The following is a 19234-nucleotide window of genomic DNA, read 5'->3' as shown; positions in this document are numbered from 1 at the left end:
AAAAAAAAAAAAAAAAAAAAAAAAAAAAAGTAAAAATCAAAGGAGGAAATTAATTTACATATATTTTATTTAACCCAATACAGCTAAACTATCATTTCTACATGTAGTTGATATATAAAACAAATATCAATAAAGTATTTTGCATTTTTTTTGCACTAAGTCTCAAATCCAGTATATATTATATACCTACAGCACACCTCAATCTGGACTAGTCAATTTCAAATGCTCAAGAGTTACAGGCGGCTAGTAGCTACCGTACTGGACAGCACACCGGTGAGAGGTAGTTTTAAGACCCAGACAACAAGACCCACACACCTAGTGTTACCACCCCTAGAATTCATAACAGTAAGTGTCACTGTCCTCCAGTTAAATTAGGAGTCAAGAAGAAATTTTCCTTGGAGCCAAAAAAGCTGAAATGAATCAGTAAATACAATTAGAACTAGTCTCACTGCTTAGCCATATCAAAACCTACAGCACTATGTAAAAATAATCAGTCTTACCTGTCAAAAGCAGGTGCATTGGCTTCAAACCCCCTTGACATACGAACACGATGAGATCCCACCTAAGATAAGAAAAATATGTTTAACCATACCAAAAGCCAACATGTAAACAAAAGAAATATTGTTAACAGTATGTAACAATGCATTTGCTAAACACCCAGTAGTGAGCTGAGTGATTGCCATTCATGATATTCTTTAAAAAACAAGTTCTAGGAGGTTCTCATCCCTTTTATTTTTTAAAACACAACCTCACAAAAAAAGAACTAGAAGTTAGACCATTATGAAACACTTGTAAACTAACGAGGATTTTTATTTATGTAAGATATTTTTAAGAGTGCTTTCACATACATTACCTTGTTTTAAGCTCAAACTATGTGCCCTTTTTACGTCAACCCATATTGCCATTTGGGCAATAAAAAACCAAATACAGCCAAGTGAATAAACTTGTCCTCTCAGGGCAACAGCATTCATTTCAAAAAAGATTCGCATGACAATTCAGGCCTCCTGACCAAAATTCCTACTCTTCGGGGCTGCCAACAAGTGCAATGTCTACATATTCCTTTTTTCTCTGTTATGCTGAATACTCTGTTCACTCCTCCCTCACCCAAAGATCCTACAAATTAAAAATATTGTTCCTGGAAAAACAGACTTTCCAAGTCAATCTCTCAGGCACACAACTATAGTAACAGCACATTTTGCAGAATCAGAAAATCTGGGTTAAGAGAATTAAACAAGATGGAAAATAACTAGCGATTGGGTTTTGTTACAGTTTTTCTCTTCTCCTATAGGAAAGCAACAGAGAGATGAGGCAGAATTGAGAAAGGTATAACAGATGCCAAGAAGATATACAGCAGTGAGACCAGATTCTTTCCCTGAATATCACTTTTAAACACTTCCCTGAGACTTTGGGATCAAAGTTCCCAAGAATTCGTTCTTGCTAATCTGTGAACAAAGTGATTCTAAAGGCAGCGTGGGAGGAGGGCTGCCAAATCAGTCATGCAGTTGGACAAATAAAACTAGAAAATAAGCACTAATATGCCCATCCAAGTTCAAAACTGAATTAACAGTATCATCATTCACTCAGCATTACCCCTCCTGATCTGATGAGACAAGTGAATGACTGTCCTGAGAAATCAGTGGATTCTCTCTTTAGTGCTTTTTATTCTTAGTAAGAAATTGATTAGCCAAATGTCACATCTATATTCCATTTCACTTTCTAGTGCTTAACAGACTGCATAAAATCTTAAATTTGGAAAGATGTGTGCTCCAGGACTTTAAGCATTTTAGGCGGCAGAAAACTTTCTCTTTGGAGTCCTCTCAGGTAATTGCCTATAACTCTATAAAAGTTCAAGACTTAGCATTTTGTTTATTCATTAACATTTATCTTGCACGGTACTCTCAACTGTTAAGAAGGCGAAAAAAATACAAGTTTCCTCATGTTTTTTAGGTAACGGTCGTTGTGGTTCCCTACTGTCTGCTCCCCAACGCATATACACAATTAGCTACACATCGTAACACTTACAGCAATCTGTTGGTTAGACTAGACTAGGTTTTACTACTCAATGTTAAAAAAATTCTATAATAAAAAGTTATGTCAATGGTGATAGAAGTTTTAAGGCTTTAAATAACCATAAATTTACCCCATTAAAAAAAAAAGATAGTTTTAGAAAACCATTTCATTGGGTGTATGGAACATCATCTTCTGACAACAGTATTGCTTCGTGTTCACATACTTCTGAAACTTCAATTCAACCAAAAATTCAATGTGCCACACCACGCCAGGCATAAATCTCATGATGCTTACCATTTTTAAGACTAATATAGGCTATAATCTAATGTAATGATATAGTATCAGAGGAACACTACAAATTATAAACGCTAAATACCTTCATAAAAAGGAAATCATAAGTAAAATGAGTGAGTTGCCAGCACTTGAAATATCACTCTTACCTGGGCAGCACCTTATGACAACTCTTATGATGCCTCAAACTAATTGATACTGATATTTATCTTTCCCATAAAAGGCCTGTCTCCCCAAACAGATTGCAAGCTCTCTCTGAAGCATCACTACAGTCTTTGAATTTCTCACAGGATACAAGACTATATACACCTAATGTGTACAGAATAATACACGTTTAGAAGAACTTAAGGATTTCATGAAGAGATCAGTGTGGAGGAGTGACCGGAATCCATTCCATGAGATCTGAGTCGGCTACTGAAGGACAACAAACCTTCGTTTGGGGAGCAGAGGATTCTTGCTAGAAATAGCCAGGCATGAAGCCAGATAAGTAGAGGAAGCCAGAACACGAAGAAACGGGTGCATAGATCTGATGAGTGTAATAGATCAAAAGTGGTTAAGAATGGCCAGAAAGCAGGGAGGAGACCAGTTAGAAAACTGTGAGAATCTTCCAGGCAAGAAGGAATTCTGAAGACCTTAACTGAGATGACAGGAGTGGGAATGAAAAGAAAGAGAAAGTCCCAAGACCTAGGAGAAAGCTGGGGCTAAGCGTCACAGGGCTGCCTTGCTGGCTCGGGACTGGCCGCTGGAGCAGGCAGGGCTGGATACGCCGCAAGGGCAGCAGGAAAGGATCCAGTACAGCACAAGTTCTCTAATTTGAGTGGTTAAATTAACCACTCAAATTAAAATGCAGATTCCTGGCCCCATTCCAAAAGATTCTTTCTTTGAATCTTTTCAAAGAGATTCAAGTTGGGCTTCCCTGGTGGCACAGTGGTTGAGAGTCCAGCTGCCGACGCAGGGGACACGGGTTCGTGCCCCGGTCCGGGAAGATCCCACGTGCCCCAGAGCAGCTGGGCCCATGAGCCACGGCCGCTGAGCCTACGCGCCTGGAGCCTGTGCTCTGCAGCGGGAGGAGCCAACACGGTGAGAGGCCTGCGTACCGCAAAAAAAAAAAAAAAAAAAGATTCAAGTTGATTCAAGTTGAATCTTTCAAAAAGATTCAAGTGAAGTTGAGGCCATGAATCTGCATTTTAAAATCACTTCCAAAGATTCCTTTAAAATATTTTAAGAACCTGAGAGGAGTTATTCATGGAGGAAAAGAGGTAGAACAAGGGACAACTGCCTGAGGATTCTCTGTCCATGACTTGTGAAGTGCGACATCTCACTAGGCAACACTAACTTCAAGGATTCCCAATAATAAATTCCAGTCCCGAGAACACACAGGACACCTAACGACCATTGACAGCCACCCTAAGTCAAAAGTCCTTATTTGTCTTCTATGAGAAAATGAACTTGGGGTCTTGATATTTTTATTTTTTTTAAATCAATATCTATTATTTTCATTCCTCTATTACCTACTCTTTTAGAATGGTGGGGAAATGATAAAAGATACTCATGAAACGAATCCATCCCTGTTCAAAGAAAGGCTGGCTTTAAAAACTACTAAGCTAAATAACTGGGAACTACTGACCCAATCCTCAACCCAACCTGAGACAACAGGCCAGCTCAGTGATGATTTGGCAGAATTGCTGGACTGCCTTGATGTCTCAAAAATTACTATCTCTATCAAGAAAGGCACGATTTAAAAATCTGTAGTTTTCAGCCCATAATCAAATGACATTCTCCAGCCAGACTACTTGTGTGGGCAGGCCACAGAACACAGAAGGAAGTGGGAAGGAAGTCCCACCCAAGGAGGATCCCTCAATGTAACTACTCAGGATCCAACCTTACTGAATAACCAAACACTGTAATTCTGAACTTACTTAATAACACAGAAACCAGGTAAAACAGAGGTCTTATAAATAGGCTATTACAATCTCTTATACCAGCCTGTCTCTAAAGCAAAAGCATTTACCTTGCATCAAAACAGGGTTTTAGAAATTTCTTAAAGCAAATATTCCAAATACCCTCCTCTGGTCACAAAAAGTTAGGAGAAGTGGGGTAGGGTGGGTATTCTTTCCCAAGAGAGACTTGGGGAGCAATGTATCTATTTAAGTTACGCCTATATGCCAAAGATAAAACCACCATGAGTTAAACTGGTCTTAACGAGAACTCAGGAATTTTAGCAAAGCAGTACAAGTATTAATCCTTGTTAATTCTTAGCCTGTCTTGAATAAATTGCCTTATTGAAAAGGTTCAAGTGATCTGCAATTTTTCTCCACAATAACCATCCTAGAATAAGAGAGATCTAACTGTGAACTAAATGGAGGCAAGATTTTTTTTTTTCTGTCCGTTTTCTCAATACTGTAGACTGAGGCACAAAATTTACTACACATTGTATACCAGAAGCCTAAAATGAATGTAATTTAACACTTTCAGAACTCAACATGTTTGAATAAAAATAAAATGCAAAATCACACTACTATGGGCAATCCAGTATTATGATCTTAGGTGAAAAAAAATCTTACATTTAATCAACAAAGGAAAGTTTAGGAAAAAAAGATCAGAAAGCAAAACAGAGAACATATTCAAGATGACAAGTCACTACAAATTACAAAGTAAAATTTCAGTAGCAGATATATTCTTATTAACAACAACAGCTAACCCTTACCTAGCGCTGACTGTGTGTGCCAGTTACTATTCTAAGCACTTTCCATTTCATCCTCGTAAGAACCCTAAGACCTAAGAAGTAGGAACTACTAATATTATTCCCATGTTACAGATAAGAAACCTCAGACACAAAGGGGTTAAATCACTTGTCCAAGATCACAAAACTAGTAGCGGTGAGTAAGGGTTCAAACTGAGAAGTCTGGTTTCAGAAGCTTTGTTTTAACTACTACATTTTTCTAGCTACAGAGACTAAATTGTTATACACTAAGATACTGAGACAGTAAGCACAGAAACACTTTGAAAATCAATGGGCCATGAAAACATCAAAATTTTAATATTAAATATGGGAGCTGAATTTCTATGGATATTTAAAAGAACATTGAAGGAAAAAATAACTAGAACAATTCCAGGACCTCTGTACTTGGATCCTCATTTATGGATCTATCTAATGTTATTAGACTGAGTAGTAGAACTATCAAATGAACTGATAAACCATCCTGAAACTTTAGAAAATATGGAAAGTTCTCAAGAGAAAAAAAACCTGAATGTCAAAACACATACCTGCAACCCTGGTTGCTCCCAGAACAATGGGACAGACCCCCGGATTTGTATGAAGGAAGAAACACAGTCATCTAAGTACACAACCTACAGAGAAAAATAATGGGTAAGATATTTCTACAGACGAAGTTACCTCTACATCTAAAGACAAATTTCCTAACTTCTAGTGCACGCCAGTTATATCTTATGACCAATCTCTCATATACAAATGATCCTAACAAAATACCCAAAATAGGCCACTAAATAAGTTGGATTCTTTCTTCAACTAGTGATAGTTCTTCTATATACATTAACCAAGAAAATAGTGACTCTACAGAAGCATCAGAATTACAACTTTTAAAAGGGAATTCCTTTTGAATTTCAGTATTTTATACATATACCTTCAGAGTTCATTTTTTTCCTTTAGCTTTTTCTATTTTTCAAAAACTAATCTGAAGATCTGAAATGGGCCGGGGGCGTGGCCTGAGTTTACAATTACATAGCCTCATAGTCAAAAATATTATAACTTTTCATTTTAATGGTACTATATACCTAGCTTTAAGAGTTGGGTTTGACTTAATTTCATCAAAACACACTTTTCTTAAGCTGTCTAGCTCTATAATTGAGGATTTTAAATTCAATACTAAAACGTATGACACTGGTAATGCCATGCTGGTTAGCAAAAAGTTTTGTTACTTACCTGAAGAGCCATGGCTAAATAAGTTTGTTTTGGGGAATCCTCTCTTAAGGCTAATAAGTAGCCAAGAACAACCATAAAATGACATTACAGATGTCGAAATGAGTTCTGAATCAATAAAAATCTGTTATTCTATTATTCTCTGTGCCCCTCCCCTAATACATGAATTAAGCAATATAAACATATACCTGTTCTGTTTCTACAAAATTGGCGACGTGACCGTCATCATTTGTTCCCCGGACATTGAACCTGGTCCCAGCTCGTTCACAGCTTAGCCTGGAAACGAGGCAAGCCTTTGCCTGTTTATGAGCAGCATAAATTGTTCTGACTTCTACTCCCCCACACATGAGGCGTAATAACCAGTCATCACAATTCACACCATAGTGCTTGAGATGCAAGTGCAAAGACTGATTCCTAACAAAAAAAGAAGTAACTGCATTAGCGTAATGAGCACTGGACGACACACAGCGTACGTTTCAAAATGTTGCTCCTGGAACATGCACATTAAAAGGCACCAAAAATAAATCAATTCATTTACATTTACTATGGCGGGGATTGGAAGACAGGGCTATAAAATGAGATCCTTGGACATGTGATCTATGGTCCATAGGAAAGAAGCATACATTCTATGTTTTTAGAATCTGGGTCCCATTTCTGTTATGTCTTTATTCATAATGTATTTATCACTTGTTCCAAAAACGGGTTTCATATACACATCCCCACCCTACTTTAGAAGGCTCTATTTAAGGCTTGACTTTTATAAGGCTCCATTTTAATTAATTTAAGTTTAAATAGCCAGATGGGCTAGTGGTTACCGTATTAATGCATGTCTAGAGTTTCCACTGCTCCAAATACTTTTACATTCTAGATAACGGATGGGGCCTGGTTGCCAAACTTTTTTGGGGCAAAGAGTTTTGTTCAAACGAACACGCAGAAGCCTGGTGATCAGGAAACATAAAAGCAGAGTTGCTACGGCTAAAGCAGGGCTGAGGGGCTGGGGTCCTGCCACACCGGCCATCTTCTCATCCTGCTGACCGCTTCAGGGGCTCTGTCCGAACCTTATTCCTCCAACAGCAAACACGTGAAGCTCCTCACCAACCTACCACCAAAGCAAATATACTGTTGTGAAGAAAAACTTTCTATCTGGTACTTTCAGATAAAAAGGTGCCTTACAAAAGTGAAGTTTCTAGAATACTGAAGCTTGGTTCTCTGAGTTTTAAAACTACCAATCTAATCAGAAATCTTTCTTAAGTGCTTTGCACTATCTTGTTGTCTTAAGAGGTATAAAAACAATGTCACAGCATTTTCTTGACGCCTTAGGGCCATTAATACCAAGAATACACAGCAACGCGGCTGGAGCAGCTGTCCCCAACCCCTCCTCCTCAAGCGACAGCTGTAGGAGAGGGAAAACAGGTGGTGGCCACGTGCAGTCCTGGAAAACCAGCTACAACCCCAGCCCTTCTCACCCGCTCAGGAAAGCATACTGGAATGGCGATGAGTAGTAGGATTGCTCGGGCGATAACATTAAATCCGATGACCGCCATTAATTTCAAAAGAGGACATAAGCTTCCACACTTTACTATTATCTACATTGATCTGAGGCAAAGCTCAAACTGTGACCCAGTCTGTCCAGACACCACAGCTGAGGGCCCTGCTAGCAGAGGTCCCCCATTTAAATAGGAGCGGGATCCGTACATTTGTTCAGGTAGAGTTTCTCCCTCTGCTGTCAGTTTTCATTTTTCTTTGCAGTCAATGCCTTGCTGTTTTGATTGTTTAAATTTACACCTGACTCTTGACTGGAAGCAGCCTCAAATCTCCAATGGAGTAAAGCTGCCTGGGTTTCTGTGATAGGAAGTTGCTACTCTCTGGCTACAAAACTTACTTGGCTGTATCCTGGAAAATACTCCTACTAATAAGCTGCAAGGGTAGCACAATGAGTTCTAAGAGCTTTCATTTCTCTATACAAAGTGAAGCTCCAGTATCCAATCCTTAACAAGACTGTAGAAACTGTAAAATGAGCAAAACTCACCTTTGGCATTTCAGCGTCCCCTTCGCTCAGCCTGTCTCCTGCTAGATAAACCCTTCAATCTGTTATCTAAATTTGCCCCAACTCTAGCCATAATTGAATGAAAGGATGCATGAATTATTCCCACTGATTAAACTTAGTGATGTTCTGGACTGCTGACCATTTAGCCAATGCATCTGCACCTGCCTGGACTTCTAATTATGGCAGGAAAACTTTTCTCTCTCAATCAAAGAAATTTTGGGTAAGAATGAGCAGGGGGGAAAAAGGTAAGGATAGCTGCCCTAAGTCCAGCTGCAACACCATTACCTTTTGCAGAATCTTCAATGTCTCTTCCATCAGAAAAGTGTAGGGCTGACACAAGCAGACAGGACTCTGTCCACTCATCTGTCCCACTGACCTCCCCACCGCACCCCACCCCCTGACTACAGTGCTCCAAAGCCCTTTTTCACTCTGCCCTCTCTGCTCGCCCATGCCACTCCTCTGGGCCAAGACACTTCCATGTGAGCTGCAAGGTGACCAAACTATTGCTCTGAAGTTAGCTTCCTGTCCTAACGTTGTTGACTTTAAGCCCTCTGACACCCAGGGCCTTCTCCAGGACCATAAAGGCAGACAGTGAAAGTGGGAGGGAAAGTATATAGGAGGAAACACCTTGAATCTGAACTACTGAGGGAGACCGAGAGCAGAGAGTCCCGGACTTTGGCCTTATAACATAAGTAAACAAATGAAATAAAAGTCAACATCGATGCTGACTGTGGACAAGAGAACAGCTATACTAGAAATCTGGTCTGCTCCAGTAAAGTGATACTAATTACAGTCATGTGGGCCCCGCCCCCATTAGTGCTTACTTACAATACAGCACACTTACGCATAATCGTGAAATGTGGCACAGTTACATACTTTATTATGGTGAGTTTTATTAAGCCTTATTTTATTACAGCACTAAATGCTATCCCAGCGTACTGCTTCCTCGTAGTCGGTTGCTCTTGAATCAAGATCATCTACTTACAACCTTAAAATTAAAAATAATAAGGGAATGTGGGCTTAGAAAGGCAATGCTGCCAGAGACAAGACCTCAAAACTAAGAACAGTGGATGTGAGTAACACAATTGTATTACAATTAATTCGTTCCTAATTTTAAAATAAATATTTAAAATATATGTCTAAAATGGAAGGTCAGTCTAGATCAGGGAGAGTAAATGGGTTTCACAGCACATGACGACTTTTAAAAAAATGACAGTGGATGCCTGCTATGCTCTGCTGAGGATCCTGCAGCAGGAAAGAGCGGTGTGCTCAATGGGCAATGCCCATTGCTGCCATCTCTGGAAATAACTGTTCAGCCTTCTATGTTGCACAGCATGTGATTACAAAGGGAAAAATGTAATATGAACTCACCAGAAAAATCTATTATCGGTTGTATGTTCTTGCATGCTACGATGGGCATTAAGACTCAGATCCAAACTGACTCCAGATGCAGACCATGCGAAATAGAAGTTTCCTGAATTCAACACTTTTCGCACTTCTGAAACGCGATCCTCATCTGAAGAATCGATTCGTAGTGATATAAATTCAGTGGAAGTAACTCGGAAAACTTCAGATTCTTGAATTTTTCCAACAGACATACATCCAGTGACGAGGACCAGATAATGTAACATAATATCACCTGCAAAAACCGAAGACTTTAATTGGATGAAAAGTCCCAATGTTTTTCAAGCTATTCAAAGTTTCTTCCGCCTTCCTTCTCATGTCTCCATGTTTGAAAATCTGGCCTTGTGGTTATTTTAAGTTTATCATAGACATGTTTAAGTTCACAACTAGATTTTGGCAAAAGTTAGGGGAAAAAATCCTTGTTTAAATACATTCAGTATAATGAAGCATTTAAACATTAACAGAATAATCTCACATTTATGAAACTGTTCCTCTACTTAATTGAAGGGTATGCAAGATTTATCAAATTTAAAAAAATATATGCGTTATCTTCCCTACCTTTCCTTTTAGACTGTTAGGAAGTTCAGACAAGACAATGAATGTGAGAGTTCTGTGTAAATAGTAAGGTTGAAAAAATGGCACATAAATGTGAGCTGCTGCTGCTGCTATGTGGACAAAAAGTCCTTGGAAACAATTTATAAAGCAATTTGGCTTATAAAAAACTCAGGGATTTTTTTAATCTAGTTTTGACAAAAATTCTGTGCAATGGGTATGAAGGTGGAATTCAGCAGTGGTGTACTTTGTTTTTTTTGTTTGTTTGTTTTAATTCATTAATTAATCTTATTTTGGGCTGCGTTGGGTCTTTGTTGCTCCGCACGGGCTTTCTCTAGTTGCGGCGAGCGGGGGCTACTCTTCGTTGTGGTGCGCGGGCTTCATTGCGGTGGCTTCTCTTGTTGCGGAGCACGGGCTGTAGGCACGCGGGCTTCAGTAGTTGCGGCTTGCCCAGAAGAATCTGCTAGATGATACCCAGCAATCCACTGAATGGAAACTCAGTAATCTTTTTGCCCATTTCAAGGCCTTTCACAATTTTTCCTGACAATAAGAGGAAACAATCATAAAGCAATCTGAGGTCTTTTGCAGGGACCAAGTACAAGGAGAGAATAGAAAAGGTTATAGCTTAGCAGTAGTGCCTTCGGGAATGGCTTAGGAGTTGAAATCAGTAGTATGTTCATCAGTTCAGTGTGATGAGTGCCAGTATTATATTCGGTGTGACTCCCAAAAAAATCTTAAATTTTTTTTCCACTTCAGGCATCTTCCGTAGAATGAGAGAAGGGAAGGGTCTGCTCTGGTCAGCTGTGATCAGACAACTGGGTTCCATGTACGACATTTATTTATTTGTTTGTTTATTTGGCTGTGTTGGGTCTTCGTTGCTGTGCGCAGGCTTTCTCTGGTTGAGGCCAGCGGAGGCTATTCATTGCGGTGCGCGGGCTTCTCATTGCTGTGGCTTCTCTTGTTGCGGAGCACAGGCTCTAGGCGCACGGGCTTCAGTAGTTGCGGCTTGCAGGCTCCAGAGCGCAGGCTCAGTAGTTGTGGCGCACGGGCTTAGTTGCTCCGCGGCATGTGGGATCTTCCCGGACCAGGGCTCGAACCCATGACCCCTGCATTGGCAGGCGGATTCTTAACCACCAGCAGTGGTATACTTTGAACGTGGGCTTTAACGTAGGCAGAAGCACCCTGCGCCTTGGCTCCTCCACTACTTATTATCCAGACCAACTTCACTGTGTTAACATAACCAACCTGAGATATCCACCCTTAGAAAATAAGATTAAAACAAATCTCACTGGACTGCGAGGATGACCCAAGACAGTATTAGCTAAGCGCTAGGCACAGCACTTCACATGTGATAGATTCATAACATATGGCAAATCTCCATTTGATAGAACAGAGCTCCTCAAAGTATGCCCCATGAACCAGTTCACAGTTACCAGTTCATGGTGAGAAAAGGTGCTTCTCCTAGAACAGAAAATGACATCACTAAGTTCACCATTTGGTTTCGCTGACTTCTTTTTTTCTCTATAGCAAGACTTCATCAATGAAGGAAGCCATGTGTTGATTTCCACGATGGTGCTGGCTTCTATTCTCATCCAGACCAATAACAAAACAGTTTATGGAACGTAACCAGTCCTTGGGCCACGCTCCAAGTCACACCGTTATAGAATCATAAAGGTTACTTTGCAGCCCATGGTGACACTAAGTAGCAGACACAGGCTCGACTGAGACCTTTTGAATACAAAGCAGATGTCTTTCCCACTATAAACCAGGGAAATCAGTGTGTGGTTCCCACTAAGACATCTTTTCCTAAATGCACTGAAACAAAGAAAAAGGGCAATGCCCTGACTTTCTCTTTTGACAACTGATACCAGTCTCTTAACGTGTTCAAATAGGACGCTGTCTCTGGAACTTAAAATCACACAAGAGCACGAGCATGTAGCATGCCTTTTTGGGCAACGAGCATTATCTCAAGATTAGCTAAATTAAGGTTTAAAAGCTGTTATCACACTTACAGCTCAGATATAGAGTCTGAAATAGTCTCTCTCAAATCCTTAGAATTACAAAAACAGAAATGAAAAAAATAGATCAATTATATTGACTACTTACCAAGATTTAATCGTAAAACACCTAAAAGTCCATAGGCATCTAGAACTTTGGAGTATGTACTCTTGATTGCTTCTTTTTCTGCTGATGCTATAAAAATAAATAAATAAAAGTTTTAGGGTAAGAAAAAGGACCTGAAACATCAGATTCTATTTGGCTATAAAGCCAGAGTTTCAAGCAAAAATGTCCAAATCTAAATGATATCCTTAACATAAATGCATCGCATGAAATATTTTTTCAAACCAGTAAATTAACGGTTTTTCCCAAAGAATTAACAAGTTACTCCAGCCCCATCTATTCCCTAATCCATCCTCTCCTAAAGATCTGAAGTACTACCTTTAACAATATTCATATGTTTTGGAGGTTGCTTTTGAATTTTCTTCTCTGTCCCACTGATTTCACCTACTCTAATACCAGGAACACTCTCTGTTATGATATCCCCTATAGGACAACACCCAACTCCTTAACAAAGAGTCTTGCAGAATCTGGCCTCAACATAGCCTTTCTGCTTCGCTTTCCGTAACTCTCCTCTCCTTCCCACCCCCTGCATCTTAGGCTCCAATCATATTAAACTATCACTATGGCCCAAGCATGGTCTTTTACATTTCTGTACCTTTGCACAGCGATCTGGCTTTCTGCCTGAAAGACTCTATACCCAACCTTTGCCTCTTGGCAAAATTCTATTCACCCTATAAAAACACAAGCACAAAATCACTTTCTGGAAACCTTTCTTTACTCCTCCAGGCACAGGTCTTTCACAGACCTCCCTCTTCATGTTGCCCAAACATTTAAAATATACTCATCACTTGTCCTTCTCATTAGCCAGCCTGCTCCTTGAAGGCAGGAATTCTGTCCTATTCATCCTTTCATCCCTGACACTTAGAACAGTGCTTGACGCACAGAAGGCTACTAACCTTTAAATAATGAAAGCTAATGGCAATACTTGACCACAGAGTCTAGCAGGGGGGAAATCGTCAGTCTGGCCTTTGTCTGGATTTATTTCTTCTGCTATGAAGTTAATGTTATCTGCTAATGAATATAACCCACAGAATAATTTCCCTAGGACAGGCTGTTGTGGTTATTCTATTCAGAAAAAACAAAACAAAACAAACAAAAAAACAAATCCTGAAGCTTTAAAGGAAAATGCCTAGTTCTTAGCAAATACACTTATTAAAAATTGAACACAGAACCAATGAAACATAAACCACAGCTAGTAACTCAATGGACGAGTACAAATACTACATTCTAAGGTCTACAAATCTGGAAAGGTATGAGCCTCTTTCTCATTCTATCCTTTCCCTTCCAGTTCTTTTCTTCTTTACTGCCTTCCCTTATCCACTCCCTACCCACACCCCACCAACTCACCTCTTAGCTGACTGGTTCACTCCTCATTTACCTCTTATCTCTTGCACTTACCCCTTTTCCCTTTCCTCATTCCTCTATGATCTGTACATGAACGATAGTACGTTATAAATTCTAATAAATTACATTCTGATACAGAATTATAGTACATTTTTAAAATTTATTTATTTATTTATTTATTTATGGCTGCGTTGGGTCTTCATTGCTGTGCGCGGGCTTTTCTCTAGTTTAGGCAAGCGGGGTCTACTTTTTTATTTTTAAATTTTTTTCCGGTACACGGGCCTCTCACTGCTGTGGCCTCTCCCGTTGCAGAGCACAGGCTCCGGACACGCAGGCTCAGCTGCCATGGCTCACGGGCCCAGCCGCTCCGCGGCATGTGGGATCTTTCCGAACCCGGGCACGAACCCGTGCCCCCTGCATCGGCAGGCGGACTCTCAACCACTGCGCCACCAGGGAAGTCCGCGGGGTCTACTCTTCATTGTAGTGCATGGGCTTCTCATTGCGGTTGCTTCTCTTGTTGCAAATCATGGGCTCTAGGCACACGGGCTTCAGTAGCTGTGGTCTGCAGGCTCAGCAGTTGTGGCTCGCGGGCTCTAGAGCACAGGCTCAGTAGTTGTGGCACACGGGCTTAGTTGCTCTGCGGCATGTGGGATCTTCCCAGACCAGGACTTGAACCCATGTGCCCTGCATTGGCAGGCGGATTCTTAACCACTACACCACCAGGGAAGTCCCTCTCTGTCGACCTTTATTGCCAACAAAATGGCTATCTTCTCAGTCTACTGCTTTCCTAATATCCCATAGTACTCTGCATTAGAGCTCTTTTCCTTTGTTTTGAAGCTCTTCTCCAGGGTTCTACAGACCAGCTCACTTTCCCCGCCTGCCTCACCTCTTTTCAAGACCATCTACTCTTATGCTTCTTCTTAGTTATCTCACTTCTGCCTTCAAATGAGCTGTGCTCTGCTAGCTGGCAGCACAGGCCTTATAAGACTGAAGGACTCAGTCACTCAATTAGCTGATACTGTCACAATTTTCTAGTATGTTCATTATTAGGGGTAGGTCTTTATCTTTATCAAACCACCCAGTATGAAGTTAAGGAGTGAGGAAGATTTCACCAAGCCACTAAAGTTATGGGGATTTGAATTTCATTCTGCATTCCTAGAGTTCCTATTATTATTACTGCACTATATATTTAGAGAACAGTTACTCCTAACATTCAGTGACAAGGAACACAGCTAGAAAACATCACAACATAAATTTTAATATTTTATAAAGTAAAACAGGAACTCCTTCCCCTAAATACTGCCTTGTCAAGAGTACCACATGTACAAAAGCAAACCTTAGAGAGGCTTGCTATCTCTGATGATAGAAGGCATGGCTTCCAGGGCAAATACTATTCCAGAGTTTTACAGGTTACATGTTATATGCATTTCAAATACTATCACTGGTAGAGTAATATAGACGTTACTAGATGTATCTATCAGTTTAGCAGCAACCAGTTGGGTTCCAATACCAGCAGCTAGTAAGGGTTAAAAAGAAAATATATTTTTAATATTAAGTCATCACCTCCCCTTAAAAAAGAGAAAGTCATTTTATAACAAATTATCCTGCAACAAAATGTTCTCTCTCTAATAATGCATAATAATTACCTTTTCATTAACTGTGCTCCAAACATATGAATCTACCATGTCTTTCAGGCCCAAAGAAGACCCATCTATTAGACTGTCACCTGATACAAACATGCAGACAAATGTCATGCTGCTTAGTTATTTGTGCTTTTGTATTATATTCTGAGACTCAAGAAACAGGACACACACACACACACAGTTTAAACTAAAGTGCATATTCTTAGATAAAAGTATGCTAAAAGAAAAAAAAAAGATTCAAAGAACAGATGAGATTTCATTTTCCCTGCCAGGAATTTTTTTGGTTTCCCCTCAAAATATTAAATGAAAAATTTAAATGATTTTTTTAGAGTGACGAATATTGTTTTAGCTCAGGTACTTGTATATTGTTTCTGTGATGATCAACACAGTAGCTAACTAGTTACTGGGCTAGGTATTTTTCATGTGTTATTCAATTTTCACAAGCACCCCATGAGCAGAATTGTGACTATTTCCACTTGACATGAGGAAACAGGCTTAGAGAGATTACTAATTTGCTACTAACCTGTTTAAGCTTAAACAGAGTCAGAGAATACAGCTTCATGAGGGACGGGGCTTTGTCTAGCTCACCGTCCTATCCCCGGTGACGTAGCTCAGTGCCTGGCACCCAGGAGGGGTTCAGTAATTTATGTTCAATGAACTGGTGAATGCAATTTCAGAGCCATACGAACGTTTAAGTCTCGACACTTCCAATTTCATAAAAGAAAACCAAGTGTTTTCTTCTTAAATATTTTTAATCTAAAGGACTGCAGATGATTACCTATTTTTCCATTTACGCTTCAAAGGTTTGGGATGGATGGAAGGAGGTCTTTTGCAGGCTGTGAGAGTCTAGGTAGAGTAAGAAAGGTGGCCCTGTTCATGGAGTTGAAGCCAGAGGTGGGGAAAGCAAGCATCCACTTGGGGGGAGGAGCAGCCGGGCAGGAGATGCTGAAGTCTGAGTGAGGAGGGTGGTGTCCATCCAGAGACAGTAGGAGTGGCCTGGTACGGGATGAGAAGGCAGGGTGCACTGGAGGGAGCCCCAGGCAGGGTGCTGGAGCCCCACTGGGGTGAAGAAGGCAGCCACGCGGTGGAGGAGGCTGCAGGGGCAACAGGAGAGTGGTTATGCACAGGGGAATGATCAAAGACCACAGGAGTAGGCTTCTCACTGTCGGAGAAGGGAACTGCAAACATGGAAAGAGAGAAAACTAGAAAGGACACTGCAGTGCTGATCAGAATTGGAGTTACCAGTATGAACTCACAGTTTTCTAGAGAGACAGACTGACAGAGATATAAATGGGTGAGTATAACTATGTACGCATATACATATACACTTATATGTTCTCCTTAGCTCTAGCCATTGACAGGACCACGACCAGCAATACTCCAATAACAAACAGCACACCTAGCACCCAGACCTTGCCTTCTAATACCATTCTCCACTAAAAGGAACTAGGACTCCTTGGAGAAACAGCTAATTCCAGGGGAAGGGCAGGGACGAGATGAGCCTATAACATGTTTTTGCACCAGAGAGTAAGGGAGTGTTCAAAGAATGATGGTGGCATGTTACAAAAATGTGGAAGCCGGCTTAAAGGGGCTTCTTTTACTGGTGAAATCTGGGACAATTTGAGCATCAAAATAAATTATCAGAGTAACAGGTTACAACCCACTGAATAAATCCATAAACTGAAAGTTTGAAGAGCAATGGGACCATACATAATCTCAAAGTACCTCACCTCCAAATTAATTAATTATAATTATAAAGGTAAAAAGAGCCAGCCAGAGACACCTGGCAGACACCACCTTAACCCAAGTAATCCAAGTGAACACCAACAGTAATGGGACAAGTCAAGATTGTGTCAACTGACAGGATACAATGAAAAGAACGCAGCAGCACTTCTGTAATATTCCTGCCAAGATAACCTCAATCTGAGCATGAGGAAGCATAAGACAAACCCAGAGTGAGGGACATTCTACAAAACAATGAAGATGGCCTTCATCTTCAAAAGTTTTATGGTCATAAACGTCAAAGACTGAGAAACTTTTCCACATTTAAGGAGACTAAAGAGACATGGTAACTAAATAAAATGTACAAAATTCAACTGGATCTTTTTTGCTACGAAAGACATTGTTGGGACAATTGATGAACTTAAATGGAGTCTGAGGATTAGACAGCAGTAAGGTACCAATGTTAATTTTTTGATGGTTATATTGTAGTTATGTAGGTGAATACCTTTCTAGGAAATATGTAATAAAGTATTTGGGGGTGACAGGGTAACTTGTTGGCAACTTAGTAGTCTTAAATAGTTCAGAAAAAAAAAGTTCTTTTGTACTGAACTTCAACTTCTCCATATATTTGAAATTATTTAAAAATTTAAAAAAAATTTTGTAATGTAGCCAGCAAAAATAACTTTGAAAATACATGTGCATATGGCTAAGTTATGAAGCTTTTTTCTCTAAATGGCATGAAGATAAACTCTTATAATACCATTTTATTCCCTCCCCATATATATTTTTTTAATTGGGGGGAAAAAGATTCCCTCTTTTATGAAACTCCATGAAATACACAGAAATATATGATTAGGAGGGATCTAATTAAATTATTGTCCCATTTCTCTGGTAATTTAATTCTAGAAAATAATTTGAGATTCCTCCACTATAAAAAGATTACTTAAAATAAGAAAGCCATGGGACTTCCCTGGTGGCACAGTGGTTAAGAATCCACCTGCCAATGCAGGGACACAGGTTCGAGCCCTGGTCTGGGATGATCCCACATGCCGTGGAGCAACTAAGCCCGTGCGCCACGACTGGGCCTGCGCTCTAGAGCCCGTGAGCCACAACTACTGAAGCCCACACGCCTAGAACCTGTGCTCCACAACAAAGACAAGCCACCACAATGAGAAGCCAAGGCACCGCAATGAAGAGAAGCGCCCCCCCCCCCGACACCACTCACCACAACTAGCGAAAGCCCGCGTGCAGCAACCAAGACCCAATGCAGCCAAAAATAAATTAATTAATTTAAAAAAAGAAAGAAAGCCATAACACTTTAAAATAATGTGTATAACCTTTAGATAAAACACAGCATTTGTAACGACTTTACTCAATCCATCCCCATCTTTCTTCTTCCCTTAACACTCTCCCCTTGCATCCCAGGCCTTAGCCAAAATGAGTAACGTGTTCCCCTCCTACAGGCTCCATGTTCTTTCCCCTCCCTCCCCTCTTTCGTTGTTCACCACGTTCTTTCCATCCTGAATACTTGTTAGCCATCTTTGTGTTTCCAAATATTACCCACATTTCAATACCTAACAAAAAATGCTGCTTTCTTCCTGAAGTTTCCTCTGATTACTCTGGCTGGAAGGAAATCTCTTTCTTCTCTTTACTTTATGCCACAGACACTTGTCTACTGCTAGCAATAGAAACTAAGTCTTATTTCTTTATATCTCAACACGATGCCCACCTAACACAGAGACTCTAAACACTGCAGCTATTGATTAAGTATTCATCTAATAGACAAAAATAAATTGAGAGATTTTGGCACAAAAGGGAATGTTTCGTAAGTTTTAAAATAATATATAAGGGGAATTCCCTGGCAATCCAGTGGTTAGGACTCTGTGCTTTCACTGCAGGGGGCCTGGGTTCAATCCCTGGTTCAGGAACTAAGATCCCACAAGCCACGCAGCGCAGCCAAAAACAGTAGTAATAATAATTTTTTTTTTAATAAAAAAAATTGGGGCTTCCCTGGTGGCGCAGTGGTTAGGAGTCTGCCTGCCGATGCAGGGGATATGGGTTCATGCCCCGGTCCGGGAAGATCCCACATGCCGCAGAGCGGCTGGGCCCGTGAGCCATGGCCGCTGGGCCTGCGCGTCTGGAGCCTGTGCTCCGCAAGGG

General features: G+C 40.4%; 1 protein-coding gene across 3 annotated transcripts in view; it reads right to left on the bottom strand.

Moving 5' to 3' along the window:
• SYNJ1 (synaptojanin 1) overlaps positions 1-19234 on the bottom strand; it is an 88458-nt gene that overhangs the window by 52555 nt on the left and 16669 nt on the right. For all 3 annotated transcript variants that reach the window (XM_007447412.1, XM_007447413.1, XM_007447414.1), the window contains 5 exons: positions 12351-12437; positions 9660-9927; positions 6430-6655; positions 5569-5652; positions 501-562 (listed from right to left, as the gene is read on the bottom strand). In XM_007447412.1, the coding sequence (XP_007447474.1) occupies positions 501-562; positions 5569-5652; positions 6430-6655; positions 9660-9927; positions 12351-12437 (727 nt within the window). The remainder of the gene's footprint in view (positions 1-500; positions 563-5568; positions 5653-6429; positions 6656-9659; positions 9928-12350; positions 12438-19234) is intronic.

The sequence above is a fragment of the Lipotes vexillifer genome, unplaced genomic scaffold, assembly GCF_000442215.2.
Source record: "Lipotes vexillifer unplaced genomic scaffold, Lipotes_vexillifer_v1.1 scaffold689, whole genome shotgun sequence".
Taxonomy (NCBI): Eukaryota; Metazoa; Chordata; class Mammalia; order Artiodactyla; family Lipotidae; genus Lipotes; species Lipotes vexillifer.
Note: the sequence above shows the minus strand (reverse complement) of the source record. Positions and strands in the feature narration are given on the sequence as shown.